General features: G+C 38.9%; 1 protein-coding gene across 1 annotated transcript; it reads right to left on the bottom strand.

Moving 5' to 3' along the window:
- Window positions 1–18,425: 18,425 nt before the first annotated feature.
- LOC102273302 (small ribosomal subunit protein eS4, X isoform-like) lies at window positions 18,426–19,055 on the bottom strand. The gene has a single exon (XM_070358734.1). It carries the CDS (start codon window positions 19,038–19,040, stop codon window positions 18,426–18,428), a length of 615 nt encoding a protein of 204 aa, XP_070214835.1. The 5' UTR covers window positions 19,041–19,055.
- Between the last annotated feature and the right edge of the window lie 322 nt (window positions 19,056–19,377).

The raw sequence follows: 19,377 nt of genomic DNA, 5'->3' as shown, positions 1-19,377 counted from the left end.
GCCAACTTTTTCACTCTCCACTTTCACTTTCATCAAGTGGGTTTTTAGTTCCTCTTCACTGTCTGCCATAAGGGTGGTGTCATCTGCATATCTGAGGTTATTGATATGTCTCCTGGCAATCTTGATTCCAGCTTGTGCTTCTTCCAGCCTAGCATTTCTCATGATGTACTCAGCATATAAGTTAAATAAGTAGGGTGACAATATACTCTTAAAACCTACCAATCGAAGCTCCATCCCAGTCCAGTTAAGTCAGAACCTCTGGAGGTCCAAGGCTTGGTGCTAAGCTTCAGTCGTGTCTGACTGTGTATGACTTCATGGACTATAGCCTGCCGGGCTCTTCTGTCTATGGAATTTTCCAGGCAAGAATACTCGAGTGGGTGGCCATTTCCTCCTTCAGGGGATCTTCCCGACCCAGGGATCGAACCTACATCTCCTACATCTCCTGCGTTGGCAGGCGGGTTCTTTACCCCTAGCACTACCTGGGAAGCCTATGAGGTCGGGAGCTGATACTTTTTCAAATTTCCCAATGTAAATTTGGAGCTTGCCAGTTGCTGGCTGAGGGTGAGCAGGTGGTTGGGATGACTGCAGACAAGGGTCATATATCTCCAAGGGAGCTTGTGGTCAGGCTGGAGGTGGTGGGCAGTTTGCCCCAGATTTTGCTTTGTTCTTGGTCTGTAATCTGCATCCACCAGTTGGGGGGCGAGAGAAAGGTATGACTACACCACTCATTCAGATGGACAGGGAGACCTGGTGTGCTGCGATTCATGGGGTCGCAAAGAGTCGGACACGACTGAGCAACTGATCTAATCTGATCTTGATCTTTATTTAGTATCTTTACTCCTCAAGATTACGCACGAGACAGATAGTTCCTGTAGGTTCTATAGTTAACTAAACCTGCGAGTGGACAAGAAGGGTCTAGAATTTGAAGGCAAATGTGTTTCAATGCTGTGCCCATGTTGAAGCCACTAAGACAGCCAGCACCTGTGTATCGCAAAGGTAGGGGTGGACCATCCTGATTATAATTTCTTAAAATTAACCAACCCAGTATTTCTTATATTCCTTATACTCCCCCAATGGCAATAAGCTTCAGCAATAAACATCTGCTTGTTATTATGAGGCAGGTACCTGTTCTATGTTTTGGCTTTCTCATCTGTCAAACAAGGATTACCAAACTAAGCTGTCTTAAAATAAAATACAGTGATAGTTGCAAATTGTTTTCAAAACACAAGCTGGTAATAATCTTATTTAAATATGTAATAGCAATGCCTTTCTTAGCAACAAATGTTCAGTTCAGTTCAGTCGCTCAGTCGTGTCTGACTCATTGCGACCCCATGAATAGCAGCACGCCAGGCCTCTCTGTCCATCACCAACTCCCGTAGTTCACCCAAACTCATCTGCACTGAGTCGGTGATGCCATCCAGCCATCTCATCCTCTGTTGTCCCCTTCTCCTCCTGTCCCTAATCCCTCCTAGCATCAGGTTCTTTTCCAATGAGTCAGTTCTTCTCATGAGGTGGCCAAAGTATTGGAGTTTCAGAATGGCTAAAAATTAAGACCCCGGCCTCAGCATTTTTCTGGAGATTTGTTGGCATGTAGGTTTCAGGAATGGCATTGTGATGAGTGGCTCAGTTTGTATGTAAGTGAGATATTATCAGTTACTTAGAGTGATATACACCAATGTGAATTTTAAAAATGTCTATGGCACACCTAAGATCCTCAGACCCTCAAATTCTTCTGTGCTCTGCCTATGAAGATTTAATAAAATGTAGATGCTGGATAGCTCAGTTGGTAAAGAATCCGCCTGCAATGCAGGAAACCCCAGTTTGATTCCTGGGTCGGGAAGATCTGCTGGAGAAGGGACAGGCTACCCACTCCAGTATTCTTGGGCTTCCCTTTTGGCTCAGTTGATAAATAATCCGCCTGCAATGCAGGAGACCTGGGTTCGATCCCTGGTTTAGGAAGATCCCCTGGAGAAGGCAAAGGCTACCCACTCCAGTATTCTGGCCTGGAGAAGTCCATGGACTGTATAGTCCATGGGGTCTCAAAGAGTCAGACACAACTGAGCAGCTTTCACTTTCACTTTCAGACACTAGAAATCATCCTAACTTGTAATATCATAACTACAGTGTTGAAAAGATAAGCAGTACTCTCCCTGTCCTCGTACATAGATGTGAATATATTAAATAAACTATATCTGCCCACTGTACAGATTAGTAAACTAGGCTTCCCTGGTGGCTCAGATGGTAAAGAATCTGTCTGCAGTGCAGGAGACCTAGGTTTTATCCCTGGGTTGGGAAGACTCCCCTGGAGAAGGGAATGGCTACCCTGTCTAGTATTCTTGCCTACAGAATCCCATGGACAGAGGAGCCTGGCAGGCTACAGTCCATGGAGTTGCAAAGAGTCAGACATGACTGAGCGACTAATATTTTCACTTTCAATTCTCAAACTAGGATTCAAAGGACATTTATTAACTTTCTCATAAACAATAAGTGAAAACCAGAATTCTCATCCAGGCTCATCTGAATCCAACACACAAGCTTGTCTGACGTCATCTCTATGTCATTAAGGAAATCATATTTCTTTACATAAACAAATATCCTTTAAGCATGTTTCTTACAATATTTAAAAATGATACAAAATAAAAGCTTGTGATTTCTATCTAAAAATATATTTTCCTTTTTGCTTCCTTCATATAATTATGGATTCTATACATATTATATTTAGAAAAATTCAGAAGAGAATTTTTACCTAATACTTTCTTCTTTGTAGTAGAACCCTGACAATTATCTGGATACCTAGTCATCATGAATGAAAACTATATTGCTCAATTTCCCTTGTATCTAAGTGTGGCCATGTGATTAATTTCAAGACAGACAAATATAAATTAAAGTGTGCATAACTTTCTAGGAGTATTCCAAGAGAAAGGCATGCTTTTTTTTTTGTTTCTTTTCTTCTCCCATTTGCTGAAATACAGATGTGGTTGATGCTAGAGTGGCTGTCTTGCGCCATGACATAGACACCACACGTTAAGGATAGTAAACCAGGAAGAAAATGGAGTCATCATCATATTCTTGGATTACCTATGTTTACAAAAGCTATTTTTCAAACTGGAGATAGGCAAACTACAGCCCACCCTTCCAAATTCAGTTCACCATCTGTTTTTGTAATTAAAGTTTCACTGGATCACACTAATGCCGTTCCTTTAGATAGCATCTATAACTGATGGACGGAAAAGGCAATGGCACCCCACTCCAGTACTCTTGCCTGGAAAATCCCATGGACAGAGGAGCCTGGTAGGCTGCAGTCCATCGCTAGGACTCGGACACAACTGAGTGGCTTCACTTTCACTTTTCACTTTCATGCATTGGAGAGGGAAACGGCAACCCACTCCAGTGTTCTTGCCTGGAGAACCCAGGGACGGGGGAGCCTGGTGGGCTGCCATCTATGGGGTTGCACAGAGTCGGACACGACTGAAGTGACTTAGCAGCTTAGCATAACTGATTTGATGTCACAAAGGCAAAGTTGAGTAGTTACCATCATGTGGCCGGCAAAGCCTAAACTGTTCACTGTCTGGCCCTTTACAAAAAATGCTTGCTGACCCTGAGATTAGACCACCATCCATTTAGATGTTCTGCCACTCAAAGCTAGGACTAATTCAAGCTAATATGGAGGCCTTTGACACATGCCATGCTAAAAAATTAAAAAATTTTCCAGGTGACAGTAGAGTTCCATAAAAGTTTTACTTATCTATTTTTAGTATGTTGTATTAAGGTATAGTTACACATATTTAAGGAGTAAAATTGGATCCATTTTGATAAAAGTGCACTCCTGTAGAAGCCATCACCACAGATAATGAACATATCCATCACCACCAAACATTTTCTCAGCACCTGTAGTAATCTGTCATTTCTGTCACCCCCATCCCAGACATTCATAAAATGTCTTCCTGTTTGTATGTTCTAGCTTTTTTAAAAAAATAAATCATACAGAGTATGCATTTATAGAGTCATACAATATGTTCCCTTTTTGGCCTGGTTTGGTTCACACAGCTGAATAATTAAGACTTATCCTTAGTCTCCTATTCTTGTGTGTTTCATAGTTTATTTCTTTTTTTCGTTTAATTTTGCTTAATATTTTATTTTATTGTATGGTTAGAACATAATGTGTTTATTCATTCACATGTTGATGTTATTTGAGGGTTTTCTTTCCTCTGATATTTAAGACTGAAATGGCTAGGTTGTATGGTAGGTTGTTGGTTAATTTTTAAGAATATGTTAAACTGTTTTCCAAAGTAGTTGTACCACATTACATTTCCAACAAAGCTACATATGGAAATATCAACTCTGCATATCCTTACCAATGCTTGATACAATCAATCTTTTGGGTTACAGTAAAGTAAATAGGTTTGTAATTGTATTTCATTGTAGTATGAATTTGTATTTCCCCGATGACTAAACTTTCCATATGCTTACATACAGTACTACTCCTCTCTTATTTGGCAAAGTAGATTCAAGTATTTCGCTCATTTTTGATGGGGCTGTTTGACTTATTATTGAATTAAATATGTGTGTGTTCTTAGTTGCTCAGTCATATCTGATCTTTGCAATCCCATGGACTATAGACTGCCAGGCTCCTCTGTCCATGGGATTTTCCAGGCAAGAATATTGGAGTGGATTACCATTTCCTCATCTAAGGGATCTTCCTGTCCAGGGATCAAACCTGTGTGTCCTTCATCTTCTGCATTGCAGATGTATTCTTTGACCACTGAGCCATTGGGGTGTGTGTGTGAAAGCTGTTCAGTTGTGTCCAACTCTTTGCAACCCCATGGGCTACACAGTCTGTGTAATTCTCCAGCCCAGAATAGTGGAGTGAGTAATCTTTCCCTTCTCCTGGGGATCTTTCCAACCCAGGGATTGAACCCAGGTCTCCCACATTGCAGGCAGACTCTTCACCAACTGAGCTACAAGATGGCTAAGTTGTATGGTAGGTGTTGCACATTGAGTTTTACATATACATATATATATAAAGCTGTTTTAAATATATGAATATCTCTCTAAGCATTGCTTTAGATTCATTTCATAAATTTTGACATTTTCTTTTTCATTCATCTAAAATATTCATCTAATTATCCCTGTGGTTTCTTTTTTTTTTTTTCAAAAATAGTTCTGATTCCAGGTAACATCCTGTGCCCATGTAGAGCACTTCTTATGCAGTCAGGTTTCTTAAATGTACCAGGCATCCAGCAGTGGTGTTATGTCCCGTGAGTCTCCAACCGGGCAGCCCGCAAGGCCCAGCCTCGATGCATGGGCGACCTATCATCCACCGAGAAAGATGAGAAGTGGGTAGCAGGCTGGGGTGCCTGTGTTTTGCACGGTATCCAGAAACAGAGAAGCTGGAAGCGGATTCCCACCGCGCATCCTCTTTCTCCTACCCCGGCTCCGCGTCCTCTTTCCCGGAGGAGCTGACCCCACTCGCTGCAGCCCGGCCCTGGTTAAGTGGCCTGTGGTTTCTTTTTTAACCCCTGAAATACCAAGTAGAATATTTAATCTCTAGATATTTGAGGATTTCCCAAATATCTTTGTTATTAATTTCTAATTTAATTTCTTTGTGATCGAAGAGCACACTTTGTGTTATTTCAGTGCTTTCACTTTACTGAGACTTTTATGGTCTAACATATGGTCCATCCTAAAGAATATTTTATGCCACCTTGAAAAGAGTATATTGTGGTGTCATCAGATAAAGGATAACATAACTGTCACTGAGGTCAAAATGGTTGATAGTAATTCAGGTCTTTTATATCACTGGAGATTTCTCTCTCTTTTTTTGAGATTAGAGTATTAAAATATCATCATTGATTATGTTCTTTTCACTTCTATCAGATTTTTGTTCACGTGCTCTGGAGTCATGGCTTAATAGATACATATACGTTATATTTATTATATCTTCCAGAAATACCGAGTTCTTGCAGGATTTCTTTTTATAAAGTCCAAAATATTGTCTAATATTTATATATAGCTACTTCATTTCTCTCATGGTTTATTATTTCCATGGTATGTCTTTTGCTATTCTTTTATTTCTACTTGTTTGTGTCATTAAATATAAAATGTGTTTCTTATAGACAACATGTGGTTGAACATTGCCTTTTTAATCAATCTGACAGTTGCTGATTATTTGTATTGGAGGAAACCTATGTGCAGGTCCGGAAGCAACAGTTAGAACTGGACATGGAACAACAGACTGGTTCCAAATAGGAAAAGGCGTACATCAAGGTTGTATATTGTCACCCTGCTTATTTAACTTGTATGCAGAGTACATCATGAGAAATGCTGGGCTGGAAGAAGCACAAGCTGGAATCAAGATTGCCAGGAGAAATATCAATAACCTCAGATACGCAGATGACATCACCCTTATGGCAGAAAGTGAAGAGGAACTAAACAGCCTCTTGATGAAAGTGAAAATGGAGAGTGAAAAAGTTGGCTTAAAGCTCAACATTCAGAAAACTAAGATCATGGCATCTGGTCCCATCACTTCATGGGAAATAGATGGGGAAACAGTGGAAACAGTGTCAGACTTTATTTTGGGGGTTCCAAAATCACTGCAGATGGTGACTGCAGCCATGAAATTAAAAGATGCTTACTCCTTGGAAGAAAAGTTGTGACCAACCTAGATAGCATATTGAAAAGCAAAGACATTACTTTGCCAACAAACGTCCGTCTAGTCAAGGCTATGGTTTTTCCAGTGGTCATGTATGGATGTGACAGTTGGACTGTGAAGAAAGCTGAGCGCCGAAGAATTGATGCTTTTGAGCTGTGGTGTTGGAGAAGACTCTTGAGAGTCCTTGGACTGCAAGGAGATCCAACCAGTCCATTCTAAAGGAGACCAGCCCTGGGTGTTCTTTGGAAGGAATGATGCTAAAGCTGAAACTCCAGTACTTTAGCCACCTCATGTGAAGAGTTGACTCACTGGAAAAGACTCTGATGCTGAGAGGGATTGGGGGCAGGAGGAAAAGAGGATGACAGAGGATGAGACGCCTGGATGGCATCACCGACTCGATGGACGTGAGTTTGAGTGAACTCCGGGAGTTGGTAATGGACAGGGAGGCCTGGCAAGCTGCGATTCATGGGGTCGCAAAGAGTCGGACAGGACTGAGCGACTGAACTGAACTGAACTGAACTGAATCCACTTATATGTAATATAATTATTGATGTGACTGAATTTATATCTGTCTTGTTACTATTTGGTTTAATATCTCCCATGTCTCTCTTTGTTACTCAGATTCTCCTTTTCTCCTTTGTTATTATTATATATTATATACATATAATTTTATACATATTTAATATAAATTATATAAATCTTGTTATAATAATATATGATGTTCTATATATATTTTGTATTATATATGTATATTTGGTATTATACATAGTTTATATATATTTGGTATATATGTATGTGTGTATTTATGTATATTTACAAAAGCTAAGATCATTACAAAGGAGAAACAGATAAAGAAACAAAAATTATAAATAACAGTATATCAAATAGCAATATGGCACTTATGTACCTATATCACCATTTTCATTTTCACTGGTGATTACATACATATGGTTAATTATTTTCTATGGATTACATAATATTATCACAAATTAGATGAATTCTTATAAGATATAGATACTTTGTTACAGTATAGCTTTATTTCCTTCATCTTTATTTTTACTGTTAATGTCACATGTATTATTATTGCTATGTCTTGTAAATTCAATTATACTGGGTTATAATGATTGCTTTATGTAATTGTGTGCCTTTGAAAGAAGGAAGTGAAAACAGAAGAAAATTATGTAATCTTGTATATTTATCCACATATTTATCATTTCAAATTCTCTTAAATTCTTTCTGTGGATTTTAATTAATATCTGATGTCATTACTTTTAGACTGAAGAAATTCCTTTTGCATTTCTTGTAAAATAAGTGTTTACCTGGCTTATTTTAGCTTATGAAGGTGAATCTTTTTTTTGCTAAAATAATTAAAAATAACAAATATATTTTAATTATACCACACATAGTTTGATATCATATATTTTTACTAAAAATAGTTTCTAACATTCCTCATGATTTTCTCCTTGACCTATGAACTATTTAGAAATGTGCTGTCTAATTTTCAGATAGGTGGGTTTTCCTAAATTTTTTTTATTGGTTTCAAATTTAATCCTTTTGTAATAATACTCCATATGATTTTGATCCTTTTATACTTAATGTGAATTGTCTTATACCCTAATATATGATCTGTTATAGTGACTGTACCATGTGTAAGGTGCACTTATTGGATACAATGATTGAAAATATTGATTAGAACAAGGTACTTGAAAGAGGTTTTAGGTCTTCTATTTTCTTACTGATTTCATCTAATTTTATTAATTCATGAGAAATAATGAGAAATAACAGTTATTAAAGTATGCTACAATAGTTTTGAATTTATCTGTATCCTTCTGTCATTTTTCATTTATTGTCATGTGAAGCTGTTTCCAAAGACGGAGAAGCTCTATACAGTCAGCAAAAACAAGACTGGGAGCTGACTGTGGCTCAGATCATGAACTCCTTATTGCCAAATTCAGACTTAAATTGAAGGAAGTAGGGAAAACCACCAGACCATTCAGCTATGACCTAAATCAAATCCCTTATGAGTATACAGTGGAAGTGAGATATATATATTTAAGGGACTAGATCTGATACACAGAGTGCCTGATGAACTATGGACGGAGGTTCGTGACATTGTATAGGACACAGGAATCAAAACCATCCCCAAGAAAAAGAAATGCAAAAAAGCAAAATGGCTGTCTGAGGACTTACAAGTAACTGTGAAAAGAAGGGAAGTGAAAAGCAAAGGAGAAAAGGAAAGATATACTCATTTGAATAAAGAGTTCCAAAGAATAACAAGGAGAGATAAGAAAGCCTTCCTCGGCTATCAGTGCAAAGAAATAGAGGAAAACAATAGAATGGGAAAGACTAGAGATCTTTTCAATAAAATTAGAAATACCCAGGGAACATTTCATGCAAAGATGGGCTCGAGAAAGGACAGAAATGGTATGGACTTAACAGAAGCAGAAGATATTAAGAAGAGGTGGCAAGAATACACAGAAGAACTGTACAAAAAAGATCTTCATAACCAAGATAATCATGATGATATGATCCCTAACCTAGAGCCAGACATCCTGGAATGTGAAGTCAAGTGGGCCTTAGAAAGCATCACTACCAACAAAGCTAGTGGAAGTGATAGAATTCCAGTTGAGCTATTTTAAATCCTGGAAAATGATGCTGTGAAATGCTGCACTCAATATGCCAGCAAATTTGGAAAACTCACCAGTGGCCACAGGACTGGAAAAGGTCAGTTTTCATTCCAATCCCAAAGAAAGGCAATGCCAGAGAATGCTCAAACTACCACACAACTACACTCATCTCACACGCTAGTAAAATGATGTTTTAAATTCTCCAAGCCAGGCTTCAGCAATACGTGAACCATGAACTTCCAGATGTTCAAGCTAGTTTTAGAAAAGGCAGAGGAACCAGAGATCAAATTGCCAACATTTGCTGGATCATTGAAAAAGCAAGAGAGTTCCAGAAAAACATCTATTTCTGCTTTATTGACTATGCCAAAGCCTCTGACTGTGTGGATCACAATAAACAGGGGACAATTCTGAAAGAGATAGAAATACCAGACCACCTGACCTGCCTCTTGGGAAATTTGTATGCAGGTCAGGAAGCAACAGTTAGAACTGGACATAGAACAACAGACTGGTTCCAAATAGGAAAAGGAGTGCGTCAAGGCTGTATATTGTCACCCTGCTTATTTAACTTCTATGCAGAGTACATGATGAGAAATGCTGGGCTGGAAGAAGCACAAGCTGGAATCAAGATTGCCAGGAGGAATATCAATAACCTCAGATATGCAGAGGACACCACCCTTATGGCAGAAAGTGAAGAGGAACTAAAGAGCCTCTTGATGAAAGTGAAGGAGGAGAGTGAAAATGTTGGCTTAAAGCTCAATGTTCAGAAAACGAAGGTCATGGCATCTGGTCCCATCACTTCATGGGAAATAGATGGGGAAACAGTGGAAACAGTGTCAGACTTTATTTTGGGGGGCTCCAAAATCACTGCAGATGGCGATTGCAGCCATGAAATTAAAAGACACTTACTCCTTGGAAGGAAAGTTATGACCAACCTAGACAGTATATTGAAAAGCAGAGACATTACTTTGCCAACAAAGGTCCATCTAGTCAAGGCTATGGTTTTTTCAGTGGTCATGTATGGATTTGAGAGTTGGACTATAAAGAAAGCTGAGCACCGAAGAATTGATGCTTTTGAACTGTGGTGTTGGAGAAGACTCTTGAGAGTGCCTTGGACTGCAAGGAGATCCAACCAGTCCATCCTAAAGGAGATCAGTCCTGGATGTTCATTGGAAAGACTGATATTGAAGCTGAAACTCCAATACTTTGGCCACCTGGTGTGAAGAGCTGACTCATTTGAAAAGACCCTGATGCTGGGAAAGATTGAGGGCAGGAGGAGAAGGGGACGACAGAGGATAATATGGTTGGATGGCATCACCGACTCAGTGAACATGGGTTTGGGTGGACTCCAGGAGTTGGTGATGGACAGGGAGGCCTGGCGTGCTGTGGTTCATGGGGTCGCAAAGAGTCGTACACAACTGAGTGACTGAACTGAACTGAACTGAAGCTGTATCACTGAACACATGTATATTAATAATTTTTATGTCTTTCTTCTGAATTATCCCATTTGTCATATTGAATTTTTTTACTGAAATATTTCTTTTTATATCTGGTAGTACTCTTTAATTTTATTTTATAAATAGTAAGGCTTACTGTTTTCTCGGCAATTTTTTGCACTTATTTACTTTCAATATGTTATTTTTATGTTTAAAATATGTTTCTTCAAAAGACCTATATGTAGAAAACTATAAAACACTGATGAAAGAAATCAAATAATACAAATAAATGGGGAAATATATAATGTTCATGGGTTGGAAGAATCAATATAGTGAAAATGAGTATACTACCCAAAGCATCTATAGATTCAGTGCAATCTCTAACAAGCTACCAATGGCATTTGTCACAGAACTAGAATAAATATTTTCACAATTTGTATGGAAACACAAAAAACCTCAAATAGCCAATGCAATCTTGAGAAAGAAGAATGGAACTGGAGGAATTCAACCTGCCTGTGTTTAGACTATACTACAAAGCTACAGTCATCAAGACAGTATGATACTAGCACAAAGACAAAAATATGGATCAGTGGATCAAAATAGAAAGCCCAAAGATAAAACCATGCACCTATGGACACCTTTGCTTTGATAAAGAAGGCAAAAATACATGGAGAAAAGACAATCTTTCAACAAGTGATGCTGGAAAACTGGTCAACCACCTGTAAAAGAATAAAACTAGAACACTTTATAACACCATACACAAAAACAAAATGGATTTAAAAGACCTAAATAAATGACCAGAAACTATAAAACTCCCAGAGGAAAACATAGGCAGAACATTCTCTGACATAAATCACAGTAGGATCTTCTATTGGAGAAGGCAATGGCACCCCCACTCCAGTACTCTCTTCTGGAAAATCCCATGGACGGAGGAGCCTGGTAGGCTCCAGCCCATGGGGTTGCTAAGAGTCGGGAATGACTAAATGACTTCACTTTGACTTTTCACTTTCATGCATTGGAGAAGGAAATGGCAACCGGCTCCAGTGTTCTTGCCTGGAGAATCCCAGGGACGGGGGAGCCTGATGGGCTGCCGTCTATGGGGTTGCACAGAGCTGGACACGACTGAAGTGACTTAGTAGCAGCAGCAGCAGCAGGATCTTCTATGACCCACCTTCCAGAGCAATGGAAATAAGAGTGAAAATAGACAAATGGGACCTAATTATACTTAAAAGCTTTTGCACAATGAAGGAAACTATAAGCAAGGTGAAAAGACAGCCTTCAGAATGGGAGAAAACCCTCAGCGACCCCATGGATTGCAGCCTACCAGGCTCCTCCATCCATGGGATTTTCCAGGCAAGAGTACTGGAGTGGGGTGCCATTGCCTTCTCTGAATAGTAAACAAAGCAACTGACAAAGAATTAATCTCAAAAATATACAAGCAGTGCATGTAGCTCAATACCAGAAAAATAAATGACCCAATCAAAAAATAGGCCAAAGAACTAAACAGACATTTCTCCAAATAAGACATAGAGAGGGCTAACAAACACGAAAAGATGCTCAACACCACTCATTATCAGAGAAATGCACATCAAAACCACAGTGAGGTACCATCTCATGCTGGTCAGAATTGCTCTCAAAAAGTCTACAAACAATAAATGCAAGAGAGGGTGTGGAGAAAAGGGAACCCTCTTACACTGTTGGTGGGAATGCAAACTAGTACAGCCACTATGGAGAACAGTGTGGAGATATCTTAAAAAACTGGAAATAGAACTTCCATACGACCCAGCAATCTCACTGCTGGGCATACACACTGATCAAACCAGAATTGAAAGAGACAAGTGTACCCCAGTCGTAGCACTGTTCACAATAGCTAGGACATGGAAGTAACCTAGATGTCCATCAGAAGACAAATGGATAAGAAAGCTGTGGTACATGTACACAATGGAATATTACTCAGTTATTAAAAAGAACACATTTGAATCAGTTCTAATGAGGTGGGCAAAACTGGAGCCTATTATACAGAGTGAAGTAAGCCAGGAAGAAAAACATCAGTACAGTATGCTGCTACTGCTAAGTCGCTTCAGTCGTGTCTGACTCTGTGCGACCCCATAGATAGCCTCCCACCAGACTCCTCCATCCCTGGGATTCTCCAGGCAAGAACACTGGAGTGGGTTGCCATTTCCTTCTCCAATGCATGAAAGTGAAAATTGAAAGTGAAGTCGCTCAGTGTGTTCACTCTTTGCAACCCCATGGACTGCAGCCTACCAGGCTCCTCCATCCATGGAATTTTCCAGGCAAGAGTACTGGAGTGGGGTGCCATCGCCTTCTCCGTCAAAACAGTATATTAATGCATATATGTATGGAATTTAGAAAGATGGTAACAATGACCCTATATGTGAGACAGCAAAAGAAACACAGATATAAAGAACAGACCTTTGGACTCTGTGGGAGAAGGTGAGGGTGGGATGATTTGAGAGAATAGCATTGAAACGTGTATATTACCATATGTGAAATAGATCGCCAGTCCAAGTTTGATGCATGAAACAGGGTACTCAAAGCCAGTGCAGTGGGACAACCCAGAGGGATGGGGTGGTGAGGGAGGTGGGAGGGGGTTCAGGATAGGGGACACATATGCACCCGTGTCTGATTCATGTCAATGTATGTCAAAAACCACCACAATATTGTAAAGTAATTAGCCTCCAATTATAATAAATAAATTAATTTAAAAATAAAAATAAAATAAAATATATTTCTTGTGGGCAGCACATAGAGGATTCTTGCTTTTTAAGCTACTCTGGCAATTTTTTATGCTTTTTTTTTTAATTGAGGTATTTAAACTATTAACACTTAATATAATCATTGATTGCATTGGATTTATATCCATAATTTTACTACTTTCTTTCTATTTCACCTGTTTATTTTATTTATTGAATGTTTGTCAATATCTGTTTGCATTATTTTAGTGATTTCTCTAGAGATTTCAGTATACATACTTAATCTTTTACCTTTAATATTGTATCACTTTATATAAAATGAAAATCTTTGCAACTGTATTAGGTCTTTTCTCCACCACAATCATCTTCATCTCTTAATTGTCTCAATTGTCATACTCTTTACTTCTATATACCTCAATAATTTCAAAAATGTTTTAATTTTTGCTTTAATTTAATTTTTGTTTTAGTCAGTAAAGGTAATCTTTACATTTATCCTGCTATTTGATATTTCTCTTGCTTTTCCTTAATTCCTAAAAATTCTAATCTCTGTATCATTTTCTTTTCACCTTGAAGAAATTCCTCTAGAATTTCATAAATTTTCTTTTAGTTTATTATTTTGTTTATTTTTAAATTTATTTATTTAACTTTTATTTCTGCAGAATATTTTTATTGGAGATAGAATTCTGAGTTTCTATTTCTTTCTTTCAGTGCTTTAAGGATATTAAAGAGAAATTTATTCAAATTTTTCTTCCACTATATGTCATGCCATTTTCTAAACATTTTTCTTTATCTTTAGTTGTGAACTGTTTATAATATATCTACACATGATCTTCTTTGGTTTTATCTAGGTTGAAATTTGCCAATCTTCAACCTATAAATATATTTTTCAAGAATTTAAGTTTCCTACTGTTATTGCTTTAAATACTATTTCAACCCAATTTCCTTGCCCCCTTCTTTTGAACTTCAATTACACATTCAAAGAAACCAAAACTCTGTTCTTCTTTTTTAATCTTTTCTCTCTCTAGCCTTAGGATAATTTATATTGATATACCCTCAGGTTTGTTTACTCTTTCTTCTTTTGTCATTATTTTATTATTGGATCCAATTAGCATTTTTAAAAATTTTCTTATATTCTGTTTTCCACCTCTAAAATTCACATTTAGTTCTTTGTATAATTCTTATTTCTGTTGACAATTTCTCATTTTTATTACTCATTTCAAAATATTTTTCTTTACATAAATATTAATAAAATTTAAAGTATGTTTTGAAGCATGTGTCTGATTTTTCCAGCATTTGGACTAACCTCAAGCTTGGCATATGTTTATTTTTACCTTTACAATTTTGTGACATTTTATTATCTGTCACATTTTATTATTTGTTACTGTTGAAATTTGTTTAGTTTTTGAATCAATTAATTTTGGATTACACCCTGAATGTTGTGGATGTTAAGTTGTTGGGCACTGTTCTTTTTAAAGTGCTCTGAAAAATATTATTATTTTCCTTTCAGCAAGCAATCAGTCTAATTAGGTTGTGTCTTCTCTTCTGTGGGAAGAGGCTCAATTATTAGGTTAAATTCTCAAAGTGTTTGCTATGAGGGTTTGAATCTGCCTTATGCTGAACAGCTCAGAATTTAGACAGATACTTGTGCAGAGTTCAGTTGAGTTCTGCAAGCATTCACCATCTTTGGTTTGTATTTATTCCATATGCATGCTCTTCAGAGACTGCACTAAAAGATTTGTGTGTGTCATTTTATTCTCTCATTCATCTAAGCCTTAGTTAAGCTATGTTGGTCTCTCCCACAAAGACGTAGCTCAAGGTATGGACTAACACTTGCATGTTCCTATACAGAGAATTAGAAGCGCCTCTTCTCTTCCTTTGAGCATCCATCTCTCGATAACATCTCACCATAAGAGTCCTGTTTGTCCTTTGTTCCTTTAGCCAGAAACACAGAATTTTACTCAAAATTTTAGCTGAAGACTGCACTACTCCTGCCATACTGAGAGAAAATGTATGATAGGATGTCAGGAAGCATTTAACAGGAGGCTTCCTACGTGCTGTTTTGGATCTGTCAGGAATTCTCTGTTCCTTATTAATTCCTGAATTTTCAGGAATTAAGAGGAGAGGCAAGCCTCTCTGGGGGATGAGGAATCCAGGCATTTCCTTCATTAGTTTTTCTATACGGTGATAAGTACCCTCTTCCTTTTTATGAACCATATGGTAAAAGTGATTATTTACAACTCTCTCTCTCTTTAATATGGATCACCCATGTTTTGTAAGTCTGAAATTTTAATCTTTATCTTTGCTGAGAATAACTACCGTATATATACCCACACCATGTTGATTAAAACACCTTTGCTGCATCAGAGCTTTGGTCCCCGTGTCTTGCTTTCTCTCTCTCTCTCTCTCTCTCTCTCTCTCTCTCTCTCAGGCTTTCTTTGGAGCGCAGAGGTCCTCAGTGTTCACTTTCCTGCCTGGGCTTCTAAGACCCTCTCCAGAAGGCGCTCTGTGCTTTCACCCCATCAAGAGGGCACTTGAGGGCTTCATGAACAGGGCAAGCCCTGTGCAGGGGCTTTATTGGCTTTCTGCATAAACCAAGGAATATCAGCCTCTTTCTCTCTCCTTTACTTTCTTATCAGTCGACTCTGGACCACCAGGTTCCAGTCCATTAATGGACCCCAACAAGTGGTACCCAGAACAGGAGCTTGGTATACGTAGGCAAATTCTGATAGAGTGCCCTCAGGGCCTATTGAGGCCGGTAAGTACTAAGACATGGATAAAATGGCTGGAAAGCCCCATCACTTTGCTACTTTACTTCATCACTTATTTAAAGTTCTGGGATCTAATGAAATGTATGCTGATTTTTTAGCTAGATTAGAAACTGCTATTTCCCATACTGTAATTGGAGAAGAAGCCAAAAGGCAACTAGAGAAATTACTTGCTTATGAAAATGCAAATCAGGAATGTCAAAAAGCTATAGCTCCAATTCATGAGACAGGGACTATTACTGATTATTTGAAGGCTTGTCACAATCTAGGATCAGAAACTCAGAAGATACAAATGCTAGCTAAAACAATGGTTGCTGCCTTTAGAAAGGGAAATGAAGGATGCTTTACATGTGGAAATAAACTCAACATTCAGAAAACGAAGATCATGGCATCTGGTCCCATTACTTCATGGGAAATAGATGGGGAAACAGTGGAAACAGTGTCAGACTTTATCTATTTGGGCTCCAAAATCACTGCAGATGGTGACTGCAGCCATGAAATTAAAAGACGCTTACTCCTTGGAAGAAAAGTTATGATCAACCTAGATAGCGTATTGAAAAGCAGAGACATCACTTTGCCAACAAAGATCCGTTTAGTCAAGGCTATGGTTTTTCCTGTGGTCATGTATGGATGTGAGAGTTGGACTGTGAAGAAAGCTGAGCGCGGAAGAATTGATGCTTTTGAACTGTGGTGTTGGAGAAGACTCTTGAGAGTCCCTTGGACTGCAAGGAGATCCAACCAGTCCACTCTAAAGGAGACCAGCCCTGGGTGTTCTTTGGAAGGAATGATGCTAAAACTGAAACTGCAGTACTTTGGCCACCTCATGTGAAGAGTTGACTCATTGGAAAAGACTCTGATGCTGGGAGGGATTGGGGGCAGGAGGGAAAGGGGATGACAGAGGATGAGATGGCTGGATGGCATCACCGACTTGATGGACATGAGTTTGAGTGAACTCCAGGAGTTGGTGATGGACAGGGAGGCCTGGCATGCTGTGATTCAAGGGGTCGCAAAGAGTCGGACACGACTGAGTGACTGAACTGAACTGAACATCTTTGACCCACCGCACAAGGTAACTCATCGCCCTGAACTTCCTCTATTTTCCTTCCTACACATCTGTATAGACACAAATTCCTCTTTTATCTGGGCCGCACCTCTTCATGGCAAGGCTACACAACATGTTATACCCTGTCTATATTTCTAGACACTTTAAACAATTTTTACAATTTTTTTCTATTAAATATATTACAGGTATTCTTTATAATCCACAGACACAAGACTTACACAAATGAACACATCAGACACTAAAGTTGCAAATAAATAAATTTTTAAAAGGGAGTATACACAGGTACACTACTGTCTTCCTTATCTAAAGCAGACTTCACTAGATTCCAACATAAGATACTTTCTAAACCTATATCTATTGTTAATACAGTTTTATTTGTTTTATTTTTTTTAACCTCTTTGGAAGATTAAACCCAAGGGGGCCCCCAGCATTCAAAATGGAGATGAAACAAGAACCCCAGGAAGAAGAAATCCCAATATGGGCTATGTCCACTCTAAAGATCTCCAGAAAGCACCGCCCTCAGAGGCATCACCCCTATGATCTCCCCTGGGGACAAATAAAAACCCTTACTAATCGAGCTGAAAATTTGGTCTCTCAACAGGGATTGCCTCGGAGTCCTGAATACATTCTCCTGGCAATGCTCAGTCTTTTGGCCTGTACCTCCCCCTCCCACCCCCCAGCTCTCCCCACACCCCCCCCGACCACTCCCAGCTCAAGCTTGACTAATACCCAACCCCACTCTATTACAGGTGGTCAAATGGACAGAGAGAGGACCAATCCTTTCAACTAATGACTCTATCGTATGCCCCCTCCCTAGAATGTGAAGGAGCCATCACAACCTGGGGAGGAAGGAACACTGATTAACATTTCTTTAGGATATGAAGTCCTTCCCTGTGCATGGGCCCAGCAGTACTGAACATAAACGTCAGCCGACAAACTTGAGTTTTCGTCCTGCCTCCAAACGAAGACCTTCGGAAGTTGCTTGGGTTATTTACTGTGAACCATGTTTACACCACTGAAACTTTAGGGAAAGAGTTAGGGAAAGAACAAAAAACATTATGTAAAAGGTTACTAATGAAATATTACCACGACAAAGGACTTCTTGGCTGGCTTGACTATGGAATGGCACCCCCTCCTCCTCTTCTAATCGTCCTCAATAAACAAATAAACATCAAAAGAACCTGGATGCCTCCCGGTTTGTAATCACACCAATTCTTCCCAGGTTAGCACCTCCAGTCACCATGCACAGGTTACCAGTGTCAAATTTGATGAAATCAGTAATCTTGCCAGTCTCCAAGTCAATCTGAATGGTATCATTCACCTTGATGAGGGGATCAGGGTAACGGATGGTACGAGCATCATGGGTTACCAGATGAGGGATTCCTTTTGTTCCCACAAATATCTTTCTTACTTTGCACAATTTATACTTGGCCTCCTCAGGTGTAATACAATGAACAGCAAAGCGACCCTTGGTGTCATAGATCAAACGAAAGTTCTCTCCAGTCTTATCAATGCTGATGACATCCATAAAACCAGCAGGGTAGGTTATATCTGTGCGGACTTTGCCATCGATCTTAATGAAACGCTGCATGCAAATCTTCTTTACTTCATCTCCAGTTAGGGCATACTTAAGTCTATTCCTTAGGAAAATGATTAGGGGGAGACACTCCCTTAGCTTGTGGGGGCCGGTAGATGGACGAGGGGCAAACACACCGGTCAGTTTATCCAGCATCCAATGTTTTGGAGCTGCTGCGCGTTTCAGGTGCTTCGTGGGACCCCGAGCCATGGCTGCGCTAGGCACGAAAAGGCTGCGCTAGGCCTGAACAATGGGACATTTGGAAAACTTGCTGCAAACAGAAAAAAATTTGGAACTTGGACCGGACATTTCACAGAGACCTATCGTGGTCATAGTAACTATTTCTTTTGCTATAATCAGTCATATTTTATACAGGACTGTGTTCCACTCCCTTTTGTTATAGCCATAGGAAATTTACAATTTAATAAGACTTTATGTTCTGTAATTTGTATTAATTGCAAACTATATACTTGTCTTAACTCCTCTATCTCTTTAAGCTACTCAATTTTGTGTTACTCTTGTTCAATTCAATCATAGTGCCTACAAC

This window comes from Bos mutus, chromosome 21 (assembly GCF_027580195.1).
Source record: "Bos mutus isolate GX-2022 chromosome 21, NWIPB_WYAK_1.1, whole genome shotgun sequence".
NCBI classification, from domain to species: Eukaryota; Metazoa; Chordata; class Mammalia; order Artiodactyla; family Bovidae; genus Bos; species Bos mutus.
Note: the sequence above shows the minus strand (reverse complement) of the source record. Positions and strands in the feature narration are given on the sequence as shown.